At 53.1% G+C, this 14,427-nt stretch overlaps 1 protein-coding gene across 1 annotated transcript in view; it reads right to left on the bottom strand.

Moving 5' to 3' along the window:
* The window catches only part of DCHS1 (dachsous cadherin-related 1), a 131,606-nt gene that overhangs the window by 78,198 nt on the left and 38,981 nt on the right, over window positions 1-14,427 (bottom strand). Inside the window, exons 3-6 of the mRNA XM_084635833.1 lie at window positions 8,348-8,536; window positions 7,726-7,957; window positions 1,500-1,736; window positions 110-1,129 (exon numbers count right to left, since the gene is read on the bottom strand). Of these exons, the coding sequence (XP_084491959.1) occupies window positions 110-1,129; window positions 1,500-1,736; window positions 7,726-7,957; window positions 8,348-8,536 (1,678 nt within the window). The remainder of the gene's footprint in view (window positions 1-109; window positions 1,130-1,499; window positions 1,737-7,725; window positions 7,958-8,347; window positions 8,537-14,427) is intronic.

The raw sequence follows: 14,427 nt of genomic DNA, 5'->3' as shown, positions 1-14,427 counted from the left end.
TGGGGCCAGCACTGCTCTACCCTCACAGTCACCCCCTGCTGAGCTTCACAGGCCCCTCCATGCCCACTCGGATCTCGGTGGGCTCTCTCTCGCCCATGCGGTCTCTCACCAGACTGCATGTGAATGAGGAAGTTGGGGTCATGCTGGAGGAGGCGGTAGGTGAGGCGGCTGTTCTGCCCTGTGTCCCGGTCACTGGCTGTCACCCTGCCCACCCTGCTGCCTGGTGGCTGGTTCTCGGGAATGGTGAAGAAGTAGCGCTCCTCGCTGAGCCGGGGGCTGTTGTCATTCTCGTCAGTGATGCTGACCCGCACTGTGCTGGTGCCCGTCTTCCTGGCCTCGCTGCTGGTGCTGCCTGCCCCTGCAGATGCTAGCACTGTCAGCATGTACAGGTCCCGCGTCTCCCGGTCCAATGCACTCTTGACGTAGAGCCAGCCGCTCTCGGGCACGATGGCAAAGCTAGCGGCGTCGCCATCGGCACGCAGGTGGTAAGTGAGGGGCGTGGCACCAGCATCCCGGCCCAGGGCCCGCACCTGCAGGAAGCGAGTGGAGACAGGCGTGCCCTCCCGCACCTCCACACGGTAGGTGAGTGTGTCAAAGATGGGCCCGTGGTCGTGCTCTGCCTGTACGTGCACCAGCAGGGTGAAAGTGGCACTGAGCTGGGGCACACCGCTGTCCCGGGCCACTATGGCTAGGCCATAGGCGGCACTGGCTTCGTACTGCAATGCCCCCACCAGACGCACTGTCCCAGAGGAGCGCTCCACGCTGAAGATGCCGTCCCCACCTGACACCAGCTCAAAATGCACCTGCCCGTTGGAACCACTGTCACGATCCTCTGCCTGCAACGTGTAGACAGTGGCCCCCACCTCTGTGGCCTCTGGCAGCAGGATAGAGTCAGAAGGGGCCAGGAAGGCTGGTGCATTGTCATTCACGTCTGACACAGAAATCTTCACCTGTGTGTTGCTGTAGGCAGGCGGCGAGCCGCTCCGGGCCTGCACGTCCAGAACCAGAACCGCCTGGACCTCATGGTCGATAGGGAGGTTGGTGCGGAGCTGTCCCAAGCTGGAGTCAATGAAGAAATAACCATGGGGATCTCCCGAGGAGATGGAATAAAAGATGTCATCAGAGTGACCTGGGGACAAGGGAATACAGAGCAAGGACAGTGAGAGAAGCACTCTGCTCACTCCCCCAGCCTGCCCCAGCAAGGGGAGCCATGGGGGAGGGCAGGCCACTAGTTGTGGGGGGTGATTCCACCAGGAGGCACCATGGGGGAGGGCAGGGCACTGGCTATGGGAGCGAGCTCCCAGCAGGGGGTTCCATGGGGAAGGGCAGGTCACAGCTATGAGGGGAGCTCCCAGCAGGAGGCACCATGGGGGAGGGCAGGCCGCTAGCTATGGGGGAGATACCAGCAGGAGGCACCATGGGAAGTGGGGCAGGAGCGTGGGACCCCTGAAATGGAAACATGGGCCCAACGTGGTTTTGGGGCTGCGATGGGCCCATACCTGGGGGGTTATGGGCCCGGACGGCCCCAACACTCGCCCCCTGCTGCGTATTCTCAGGCACTGTGAAGAAGTACTGTGCCTGCTCAAAGACAGGGGGCGAGACTGTGCCAGCCACGATGCTGATGTTCACTTGGGCGTTGGGTTGGGCTGACAGGCCCCCCCCATCCCGTGCTGAGATCACCAGCTGCACCAGCGTGTTGGCTTTGCCACTCAGGGACCATGAGAGGGACACAACACCTGGAAGAGAAAGAAACTGATAGGGGAAGCGCTACAGGATTGAACACTGTGTCCCCCTCCCCCAGCAAGAAATGCACCTCCCCTCCCTGCTCTAGGGATGTAGAAACAAGCCACGTGCCTGGGAATAACCAAGGGAGAGAGATGCCAACCCCAGAGATTGGCTCCAGAGGTCAGAGGGGGAAGGAAGGGAGATGGGGGCTACATCTGGGAGCAAGGAGGGGCAGCCCCTCTCTACAGGGGTCTGAGGAGACCCTACTCCCTTCCCCTTCCCTCCCCTCCCCCTGTATTCGGCCTCGACCCATCTGTCCTAGAAAGGCCAAAAGAGGCTGGAGGGGGAGAGTGAACCTGGCCCCGTTTACATCAGCACTAGCTGTGGGGAGATCAGTCCGCTGATCCTGAGGGGATGGAGGGGTGTGACATTATTAACATAATCTGAAACTGTATAGATCACTGTTGCAACCACTGTTATATATTTGCAGCAAATATTGTGCAAAGGTTGTCGTGTGAGGTGTCTACGGGAAGGTTAGGATCGGCTGGTTATAATTATGCTATGTGTATATGTGTATCAGTTTTGTAGTTGAAGTTATGAATATTGGCTCTACACTGTCTGTATTTCAAACTTATGCTATGCTTCTGGGTGACACCCCAGACAAGTTGGTGTCAACTCTGCCTAGCCTGTTTGATGGCCCATTAAGGACCATCAGTTATACAATTGACCTGTTGAGAGAAGGCAGACACACCTTGTGACTCAGCAAGGTATGCAGGGACCTGCCTATTGGACAGAACTCTAAGGTTTTTCTATGCCATGTGCTGGATAGAAACAAAGAAAGCGAAGACCACATGGCAAGAGACTATAAAAGGGTGATGTCTCATCTTCATCTTGTCTTCAGTCCTGCTTCTTGCCTCTGGAGGAACCTTGCTACAAACTGAAGCTCTGAACAAAGGACTGAATGACCCATCCCAGCTTTGGATGTACTCCAGAGACTTGATTTGAACCTGCAATTTAATCCATCACTGCTACAAGCCTGAACCAAGAACTTTGACATTACTGTATGTAATTGATTCCATTAACCAATTCATATGCTCATCTATATCTTTTTCCTTTTATGAATAAAACTTGTGGTAATACAGGGAAACTGGAGCGTCTAAGGGAATTGCTTGTGTGACCTTTTCGGTTTTGCCCACTGGCTAACGATGTCTTCTCTGTTTGGCTGGTTTGATTTGCCTTGGTGTGCAAAGGAACCCCAGCTTTGGGCTGTAACTGCCCTGCTTTAAGCAATTTGTCCTGAATTGGCACTGAGTTGTGTCCCACCAAAGCCAGCATCTGCCCTTGGTGGTACACTTCTGAGAGGACCAATTCAGGACAAATTGCTTAAAGCAGGGCAGTTACAGCCCAAAGCTGGGGTTCCTTTGCACACCAAGGCAAACCAAATCAGCCAAACAGAGAAGACATTGTTAGCCACTGGGCAAAACCGAAAAGTCACAAAAGCAATTCCCTTAGACACTCCAGTTTCCCAGTATCACCACCAGTGCCACTAGTTATGGGGATGAATGGTTATGAAAACCAAGACTCCAGTAAAAGAAAAAGGTTCTCCTAATACCAAAGGACCAAGCACAAGACCCAGGTCAATATACAAATCAGATCTTACCCACAAATCACGCTGTTGCCAATCCTTTCGAATCTAAAATCTAAAGGTTTATTCATAAAAGGAAAAAGATATAGATGAGCGCTAGAATTGGTTAAATGGAATCAATTACATACAGTATGTGACGAAGCGGGACTGTTCTTAATGTTTCCTCTGAATATTGTGGGGGTGCCTCAGTTTTCCCTATGCAGTTCTTAAGTATCTAGGTGGGGGATAAGGGGGTATGATCATTGCAGAGCCCTAGAGGGCAGGGGTGTGCAGGGGTCTGGACACAGAGAATGGCCAACACCCTGTTTCATGGAGCAGGTCCTCAAGGAATCAATCCTGAAGCACTTACATGAGAGGAAAGTGATCAGGAACAGTCAGCATGGATTCACCAAGGGAAGGTCATGCCTGACTAATCTAATCGCCTTCTATGATGAGATTACTGGTTCTGTGGATGAAGGGAAAGCAGTGGATGTATTGTTTCTTGACTTTAGCAAAGCTTTTGACACGGTCTCCCACAGTATTCTTGTCAGCAAGTTAAAGAAGTATGGGCTGGATGAATGCACTATAAGGTGGGTAGAAAGTTGGCTAGATTGTCAGGCTCAACAGGTAGTGATCAATGGCTCCATGTCTAGTTGGCAGCCGGTGTCAAGTGGAGTGCCCCAGGGGCCGGTCCTGGGGCCGGTTTTGTTCAATATCTTCATAAATGATCTGGAGGATGGTGTGGATTGCACTCTCAGCAAATTTGCGGATGATACTAAACTGGGAGGAGTGGTAGATACGCTGGAGGGGAGGGATAGGATACAGAGGGACCTAGACAAATTGGAGGATTGGGCCAAAAGAAATCTGATGAGGTTCAATAAGGATAAGTGCAGGGTCCTGCACTTAGGACGGAAGAACCCAATGCACAGCTACAGACTAGGGACCGAATGGCTAGGCAGCAGTTCTGCGGAAAAGGACCTAGGGGTGACAGTGGACGAGAAGCTGGATATGAGTCAGCAGTGTGCCCTTGTTGCCAAGAAGGCCAATGGCATTTTGGGATGTATAAGTAGGGGCATAGCGAGCAGATCGAGGGACGTGATCGTCCCCCTCTATTTGACATTGGTGAGGCCTCATCTGGAGTACTGTGTCCAGTTTTGGGCCCCACACTACAAGAAGGATGTGGATAAATTGGAAAGAGTCCAGCGAAGGGCAACAAAAATGATTAGGGGTCTGGAACACATGACTTATGAGGAGAGGCTGAGGGACCTGGGATTGTTTAGTCTGCGGAAGAGAAGAATGAGGGGGATTTGATAGCTGCTTTGAACTACCTGAGGGGCGGTTTCAGAGAGGATGGTTCTAGACTATTCTCAGTGGTGGAAGAGGACAGGACAAGGAGTAATGGTCTCAAGTTGCAGTGGGGGAGGTTTAGGTTGGATATTAGGAAAAACTTTTTCACTAAGAGGGTGGTGAAACACTGGAATGCGTTGCCTAGGGAGGTGGTGGAATCTCCTTCCTTAGAGTAACAGCCATGTTAGTCTGTATTCGCAAAAAGAAAAGGAGGACTTGTGGCACCTTAGAGACTAACCAATTTATTTGAGCATGAGCTTTCGTGAGCTACAGCTCACTTCATCGGATGCATCTCAAAGCTCATGCTCAAATAAATTGGTTAGTCTCTAAGGTGCCACAAGTACTCCTTTTCTTTTTCCTTCCTTAGAAGTTTTTAAGGTCAGGCTTGACAAAGCCCTGGCTGGGATGATTTAATTGGGGATGGGTCCTGCTTTTGAGCAGGGGGTTGGACTAGATGACCTCCTGAGGTCCCTTCCAACCCTGATATTCTATGATTCTATGATTCCTGGCAACTGATGGCCTCGCCCTTCCCCCCTGCAAGGTGAGAGCTAAAGGTTTGGAGAACAAAGGAATCAGGTGACATCCTGGCCCGGGAAAGGGACAAAGCCCAGAGGAGGAGGGGCTGGAGGGGAAGGCAGTTTGGGGCTGGCTGGGCACATGAAGTGAAGTGCAGACATGGTTGTCTGGCTCACTGCCCCACAAAATGGACTCAGCTGAGGGGTCCTGTTCTCTGCACCTACAAGCTCTGGATTAGACCATGTTCCTGTTGTCTAATAAACCTTCTGTTTTACTGGCTGGCTGAAAGTCACGTCTGACTGTGAAGTTGGGGTGCAGGGACCTCTGGCTTCCCCAGGAGCCCGCCTGGGTGGACTCGCTGGGGGTGTCACGGAGTGTGGGGGAGTCCAGGCCCTGCACCCCTCTTCCTGGGATTCACTGAGACTCTCAGCCAGCCAGTAAAACAGAAGGTTTATTGAACAACAGGAACACAGTCCAAAACAGAGCTTGTGGGGTACAACCAGGACCCCTCAGTCAAGTCCTTCTGGGGGGCAGGGAGCTTAGACCCCAGCCCTGGGGTTCTCTGTGTTCCTCCACCCAGCCCCAAACTGAAACTAAACCCACCCAGCAGGTTCCCTTCTGCGGCCTCTCTTCACATTCCTGGGCAGAGGTGTCACCTCCCTCTCCCCCTCCTGGCTCAGGGGACAGGCTCTCAGGTCTCCCATCCCCAGGGCACATTCCCAGGTCAACACTCCCCCCTCCCTGCTGTGTCACATCGTCACAGGGGGAAGTGCACGGAGGGGCAGAGGATGCTGAATGCTTCGAGGTCAGACCCAGGAAGGTGGAAGTTGTGTGAGCTGTGTGTCCTGAAGACAGTCTGCTCACAGAAAGGAGACTTCCCCAGAGTCCTGCCTGGCTTCGCAGGGAGCAGTTCCAGAGCATCGCCCAGGGACTCCGTGACACCGTAATGTCAAAGTTCTTGGTTCAGGCTTGTAGCAGTGATGGATTAAATTGCAGGTTCAAATCAAGTCTCTGGAGTACATCCACAGCTGGGAGGGATCATTCAGTCCTTTGTTCAGAGCTTCAGTTTGTAGCAAAGTTCCTCCAGAGGCAAGAAGCAGAATTGAAGACAAGATGGAGATGAGACATCACCCTTTTATAGTCTCTTGCCACGTGGTCTTCGCTTTCTTTGTCCCAAGGACACGCTATCCAGCACATGGCATAGAAAAACCTTAGAGTTCTGTCCAATAGGCAGGTCTCCGCATACCTTGCTGAGTCACAAGGTGTGTCTGCCTTCTCTCAACAGGTCAATTGTATAACTGATGGTCCTTAATGGGCCATCAAACAGGCTAGGCAAAGTTGACACCAACTTGTCTGGGGTGTCACCCAGAAGCATAGCATAAGTTTGAAATACAGACAGTATAGAGCCAATATTCATAACTTCAACTACAAAACTGATACACATATACACAACATAATTATAACCAGCCGATCCTAACCTTCCCGTAGACACCTCACACGACAACCTTTGCACAATATTTGCTGCAAATATATAACAGTGGGTGCAACAGTGATCTACATGGTTACAGATTATGTTAATAATGTCACAAGGGGAGAGGGGTGGAGTTCAGGCTAGAAAGGGCCCGGGACCTGGCCATGGGTGGAGGGGGGGGTGCTGAGGGCCCTGGGGAATGGGCCATGGGTATCGAGCCTTTCTGGGCCCAATCAATGTGGTCAGGAATGCAGGGAATAGGGTTGCCAGGCATCCGGTTTTCAACTGGAATGCCTGGTCGAAAATGGACTCTGGCAGCTCAGGTCGGCGCCGCTGACTGGGCCATTAAAAGTCCTGTTGGTTGTGCAGCAGGGGCCTAGGGCTAAGGCAGGCTCACTGCCTGCCCTAGCTCCATGCGGCTCCTGGAAGCAGCCGCCAGGTCCTTGCAGCCCCATGGCGAATGGGCAGCCAAGGAGGCTCTGTGTGCTACCCCTGCCCCAGTGCTGGCTCTGCAGCTCTCATTGGTCAGGAACTGTGACCAATAGGAGCTGCGGGAGCAGTGCCTGTAGGCACAAGGGGAGCCTAGGGGCCACAGGGGCCTGGCGGCCACTTCCTGAGAGCTGCAGTAATCACTGCTGCGACCCTGCATCCCGAACTCCCTCCTGCACCCAAACTGTCTCCCAGAGTCTGCACCCTCCCAACATCCCAACACCCTGCTCCAGCCCTGAGCCCCCTCCTGTACCCCAAACCCCTCATCCCTGGCCCCACCCCAGAGCCCACACCCCCAGCCCTCACCCCCGCCCTGCACCCTTGGCCAAGCAGGGAGGGGAGGGATAGTGGAAACAGGGGAGGGGGAAGACTGAGGAGAGAGGTGGGTGGTGGGGCTGCCCTTCTGTGGAGCTGATGAGCATGCTGTACAGTAACACTGACAGGTGTCACATCCCCCCATACCCTCTGTCTGCGGCTGACTGAGCATCACCCTGGGGAAGCTCCCTTCCCCCCACCCATCCCCAAACCTGGCCAGGACGCCAAGGGCTCTTACCTGTGTCCTTGTGCAGAGAGAAGAGAGGGGGCGAGTTCCCTGAGACAATGTGGTACGTCACCTTCCCGTGGGGGCCCTCGTCCTTGTCGTGGGCCATGACACGCAGCACGGCAGTGCCCGGCATGCTCTGTGTACTGATGCTGGCTGCGTACTCCAGTGGGTAGAATGCCGGACGGTTATCGTTCACATCCTCCAGGAAAACCTTCACGTACACCATGGAGTTCAGACCGCCCTGGAGGAGGACAGGACCAGGCATAACTCTGCCCAGGGCTGGGCTGCTGGGAGGCCCTCATTGCCCTGGGAGGATGGGATGACAGGGATAACCTTCTGAATAGTACTAGGCTGGGGGCATAACTCCCTCCTCCACCCAATTGCTCACTCCCCGTTTGCCCATCCCCCGTTTTCCCCATCACTCAGCACCCCCCAGGGCCCAGCAGCCCCTGCCCCATTGCTCACATCCCCCAGGGCCTAGCTGCCCCTGCACCATTGCTTAGTTCCATCCCACCTTTCCCCATCGTCCCATGACCTCCTTCCTTCATTACTCAGCCTCCTTCCCCATTGGCCCATCCCCCATCACACAGCCCTTTCCCCCAGGGCCCATCCTGCTTTCATCAGTGCTCACCCCATCGACAGCAGTGACAGTGAAGTCATAGGCAGTGGCCCCCTCGTCGCGGTCCAGGCCCTGCACCGTGCACAGCTGCCCAGTGTGCTCATCAATGCTGAACTGTGTGGGGACAACGCTGCCGATGCCAGAGCCGATGGAGTAGGAGAGGGAGCCGAAGGGACCACTGTCTGCATCCGTGGCTGTGATCTGGTGGAAAGGCTCTATGTCAGTGGGAGCAGCAGTGGGGCTGGAGCCCAGCAGCCAGCCCCAGCTCCTCCGGCCATCCCCAGGGCAGCTCAAGACCTTCTGCCCTAGGAGGCAGGATGGCAGCAGTTAGTGGGCTAAGCTAGGACTCAGGAAGCCCGGGTCCAATTCCATGCACCACCAAAGTCTGTCTGTGTGACCACAGGCGAATGACAGCTTCTCTGGGCTGCTGTTCCTGTCTATACAGTGGGGATGCTGCACAGGGGGTCGGGAGGGTAAACACTTTACAGATACTGAGGCACTCAGATATTCCACCTAGGATAGGTAAATTGATACCCCCCCCCAGTAGGTGATCAGAGCAGCTACTCTGCTCAGTGCAGTGTTCTTCAAGGGATGGTGGGAGCACTTCCCGCCTTGCAAACTGGAGGCAGGGGGCTCAGACAGAGGTGCTCTCCCCTTGCAGTCAGTGCTCGCACTTGGGGTGCTGCAGGAAGTGGGGTGGGGACTCAGTAACGGGAATTTCTGCCCTCAGTCGGAGCTGGCCCCACTGCAGCAATAAGGGTTGCTGTGCTGCTGGAGGTGCCATGGGTCAGGCCGTTACTACTCATGTTCTCAGATTAGACGCTGTTTCTGTGCCCATCATTGTGCTGTCCAGGGCCCAGATGGTCTTGGGACTTGCCCCAGGAAAGGCCACTGGGCAGAGAGGCTGAGCTCCACAGATTTACCCCAGTGCCCTTTCCCAAGCCCAGCCTGAGGGATGCGAGCCTGTCCCACAGTGCTGAACAGGCTGGCACTCACCTGCTGCTCTCCCCACCATTCTCAGCCTTTTCATGGAGCCTGTGTTTCCCAGGACCCTCCTTCCCCCTCAGCCAGCCTCATCAGCATGCACCCTCTCCTGGGAATGGGAAAGGAAACCAGAGATGCTGCAGGGCTAGCAGCTAGCCCGGCCTTGCTCCTCACCTTCCACTGAGCAGCCAGCACCTCCCACTGCCCTCTCCCGCTGGACATTCCCCTGCAGCACTGCTGGGGGGCCTGGTGCTGCAGCCGGGGCCCAGAGGTCCTCTTCTTGGTCTCTTTGCAAGTGACCCAACTTCAAGAGGGACAGAAGAGTCAGCCTTATTCTGAGCACCCCACTGTGCTCTCTGGGACATAGGGGCTGGAAACATCCCTCCAGCACCTCAGGATCCCATCCTGCTGTCAGGGCCCCAAGTGCCAGCACTCCCAAACCTCTGGCCAGGGCTGCAGTGAGGAGCCGGCTGTTACAGGCTTAAGGGACAGGCTGAGCTGCAGGCCAGCACACCCTGCCCACCTGCTCCCAGCTGGGCTACAGCACAACTTCCAGAAAGACTCCTTGGCGCTGAGCTTCTCTGTGGCAGGGACAGGAGAGGAGGCCTGGCCCTGCCAACTGCTGGGCCCGGAAAGAAAGCGAAGGGGCAGGGGGAGCCAGCATTGCCAGAGCATCAGGGGCACCTGGGGGTTCAGACCCTGCTCCTTGAACCCAAGGCTCCTGCCCATTATCCTGGGCTCTCCTTTGTGTGGGAAGGCTTCTCCAAGATCCCTCCAGTTCCCTGCAGTTCCAGGTCAGCCACTAATAGCTCCTTTCCCCAGAACATCCCCTCCGGGGGACGCTGCCCAGGGCTCATCCCCTGCTGAGAGCTCAGAGGGGAGAACACACCCCGGAAAAGGAGGCAGCTGGGACAGGCCCGGGTGAAGTGAAGTTCACGCTCCATTGCTGCAGCTCCTGCCCACACTGGGGCTGCGGCCTCAGCTCCCGTGAGCAAGCAGCACAGGAACATAGACGAGCGCCAGGGAAAGGGCCCAGCTGGGAGCTGCAAACAGCTCTTAGGAGCCTCCTAACCTGGGTCACACGTCAGCCCCTCAGGCAGCACAGGCCCCAGCAGCAATTTCACCACTTGCCTATCCTGCTGGGAGGTTAAGACTAGAGTAAGAGGGAGCCCCCGCCCAGCACTCTTGCCCCACTCCCTACAGAGCTGCATGCTGACCCCTCCCACCAGCCACAGCTCCCACCCCACTCCCTACAGTGCCCCCTGCTGCACCCTCCCTCCAGAACCTGAGTTCCTGCCCTACTCCCACCACCTCTCCTGCCATTCACCCTAGAACACATCTTGGTGGGAGAGGAGGGGATTGGAGTATCCAGGAGCTCCCACAACGGCCAGCACTCCTGCCTGACTCCCTACAGGCCCCCCTACTGAGAGAGGCTTGCACTGGAGTAGTCAAGCACTTCCCCACATTGTGAGCCTGGTTCCTTGGCGCCATGTGTGCATTTCATAGGGAACTCATTCCCTCCCATCTTACTCCCCTTGCCCCTCCAGCTGCTGGAAGTAGTCCCATGTAACAGGATCCCCTTCTCCTGCCACCAGCTACAGAATCCATGCAGCTGCGGGCAACATGAGCTCTGGAGCAGCCACCCATCTTCTTCCCACTTTCCACTCCTTTTTTTCCTGTTTCTCCACTCCCTTGCTCTTTTGTTTTCTCCATCCTGGAGACTGGAGGGACTGGACATAAAGCAAGGAGCTCCTGGAGCAAAGCAGCTCCCAGCAGCAGGCATGCACAGAGTATGGCAGGTTGGGTGAGGGACATGGGGGACGAGTGGACAGAGCACAGCAGGCTGTGAGAAGGGGTGACATGGCCAGTTGGATTTGGGGAGATTACACAGCACGCTGATGTGTTGGACAGAGGGTGTGAGGTCCAGCTGCTTCAGTGGGGGCAAAAGTGAGGCACAGTATGAGCCAGTCTGAGCACTTGTGTCACCTGGAGAATCCCACCCTGTGACTCCTGCATCCAGCCCAGAATGCCTGGCTGAGCCAGAACAAGTCTTTTAGCAAAACTATCCACTAGCCATTTACTGATTTTAAGTGAGGGAGAATCCATCATGCCCCAGGACGAGCTGTCTAAGGTTAATTACCCTCACTGATGAAAACCTTCAGCTGATTTCCAGTCTGAATTTGTCTGGCTTCAGCTCTCAGCCACTGCACCTTGTTCAGCCTTTGTATGGGAGCTTAAAGAGCTGCCTGCTCTCAGAAATCTCTTCCCCATGCATGTATTTGTAGACTGTGATCAAGTCACCTCTAAATAGACTGAGCTCCTTTAGGGCTTGGCTACACTTACATTTTATAGCGCTCTAACTTGCTGACGCAGGGATGTGAAAAATCACCCCCCTGAGCATGTGAAAAATCACCCCCCTGAGCGCAGCAAGTCAGAGCACTTTAAAGCACTAGTGTAAACAAGCTCCAAGGCTGGGAGCTAATCCCCTCTTGGAGGTGGATTACCGTTGGGAGAGCTCTCTCCCAGCACACTCGCACTTCAAAGTGCTGCCTCGGGACCGCTCCTGCGACAGCGCTTTGAAGTTTCCAGTGTAGCCATGCCCTTTAAGGGTCTTTCACTATAAGGCAGGTTTTCCAGACTTCAGCTGCTCATTCTTGTATTTCTTTTCTGGAGCCCAGAACAGCTTATGCTCTAATAAATTGGTTAGTCTCTAAGGTGCCACAAGTCCTCCTTTTCTTTTTGTCTCACTCATGACACCTGTAGAGGTCATACCATCTACCTACCCCTACTCAATATTCACCCGCTTGTTAAAGTGAGGGAGTAGCACCATAATAGCACATGTTGAGAGTTGCTTACTGTTAACAGCCAAGTTTTCTAAGTGCTATAAAATCCACATGCTGACTCAGACTGCTTGTAAAGTGCTCTGCCTCAGTGGGGTTCCGGGGTGTGCCAGTGAGCCGAATTTGGGGCTGTTTACCAAGGGGTTCCCGACATAGAACAGCCCTTAGAAAATCACGTGATATCAACATGTTAGGGTTTTAATTGTTAATATTCAAAATGCTTTAAAACCCACATGCACAGGGAGGTTGTCTTGACAACTGGTACGTTGCAGCATGAAAGCAGATTTTGTGGTGCAAACTGGTCATTTCATCAACAGTTTCAGATATACAGCCCCTCCCCCAAAATGAGCTGCTTATAATTTTCAAAATGCATATGTAAATTGCCTTAAACTGTGGTGCCATATCAGGAGCTGGAGTAGAGCTTGCGGTGCAAATGTGGAGTCATTTGAGCAGGGGTTCCCAAGAAACAGCCACTAACAAAATGAGCTTCTTTTAAGTTTCAAAGTGCTCTAAAAGCCACATGCATAGGGAGAAGAGGAGGACTTGTGGCCCCTTAGAGACTAACCCATTTATTTGAGCATGAACTTTCGTGAGCTACAACTCACTACTGTGGAAAAACATCCGATGAAGTGAGCTGTAGCTCACGAAAGCTCATGCTCAAATAAATGGGTGAGTCTCTAAGGGGCCACAAGTCCTCCTCTTCTTTTTGCAAATACAGACGAACACGGCTGTTACTCTGAAACCATGCATAGGGAGCTGTTGGTATTCCACAACAGAAACTGGGGTAGACTGTGAGGGGGTTAGGAAGAAAATGGGTCAGTTCACACCTCTCAGAGCTCAGGTGTCATTTCCATGGGATGGTCTCAGGTTTGTGCAGAATCCCTTCCCCGTTAGCCCCCAAAGGGGAGTAGAGCATCTGCAGTGTGCCTCCCCTCCCTCTTGGGCCTCCAGCTGATAAATGTACCCCTCACAGCCCCTTGGTTACCACTTTCCCTCTGCACAGCCACTCCAGCCCTACTGGGGCCAGGGATGACCAGGTGGAGGGCAGAGCTGCTAGCCAAGAGGTGGTGCAGTATGCCCACAAAGTCCCCTCATTCCTACACTTCACAGATGCCCCTTAACACAGAGTAAGGGTAACTGGTGGGGCCTCGTGCCCTTCCAGCATAATACAGCTTGGCACACATCCAGTGGATTAAATGCTATCTAAATGAGCAATCATAGCACACAGGACTGGATCGCTGTGTCCAGAGTCCTGCTATTACAGGTAACTCCATCATATAATCCTGTTCATAAATTTATCAAGCTGTATTTTAAAATTAGTTAGGTTGTTTGCCCCTGCTACTCCTACTGGGAGGTTGTTCCAGAACTGTGGTCCTCTGGTGGTTAGAAACCTTCTTCTAATTTCCAGCCTAAATGTATTCATGCCAGTTTATACTCATCCTCATAGAGTGTGTGGGTTTCCAGTGGGGTCCTGAAGGGATTGGTTCTTGGCCCTATGGTATTTAACATTTTTCTCAGAAAAATGGAAGAAAGTGTCGTCATTATTGTTACATTTGCAGCAGATGACACAAAGATTGGGGGAGTGGTAAATAATGAAGAGGACTGGTCACTAATAAAGAGCAATCTGGATTACTTGGTAACCTGAGTGCAGGCAAACAATATGTTTTTTAATACAGACAAATGTAAGGTCATACATCTAGCAATAAGGAATGCAGGCCATACTTACAGGATGGGGGAAGTTATGCTGGGTAGCACTGACTCTGAAAAACATTTGGGGGTCCTGATGGATAATCAGTGACCACAACAAGTTCCCAGTGCAATGCTATGGCTGAAAGGGCTAAGATGAGCTTTGGCTGTATAAACAGCAGGATCCGGCTGTATAAACAGGGGATTATCACATTACCTACATAGGAAACAAAAGATTCTAGCACATGGGAAAGTGTTCTCTAGTATATTATTGAACCAAATCAAACTGGTTATAGGTGAAAAAGCGTAATAAGCAAGCAGGATTTGGACTGAAAGGATTGTGTGTAGATCACATCTTTACCTGGAGATGATTGACTAAGAAATGGCTCACCTACCAGAGAAGATTAGTCTTGAACTTCATAGATTTCAAGCTTTCAGCTGCATTCATAGAATCACTATGGAAGTTCTTGCAATAATATGGGCTTCCTAGAAAGATAGTGCCACTGGTCAAGATGTTACAGAAAGTTTCAGAATACTGTGTAAGGACAGTAAGTGGAGAATGGATTAGTTTGATATCATCAC

Source organism: Lepidochelys olivacea (assembly GCF_965140295.1).
Source record: "Lepidochelys olivacea isolate rLepOli2 genome assembly, chromosome: 1".
Lineage (NCBI taxonomy): Eukaryota > Metazoa > Chordata > Testudines > Cheloniidae > Lepidochelys > Lepidochelys olivacea.
The sequence above is the reverse complement of the archived record's forward strand: the minus strand, read 5'-3'. Positions and strand labels throughout refer to the sequence as shown.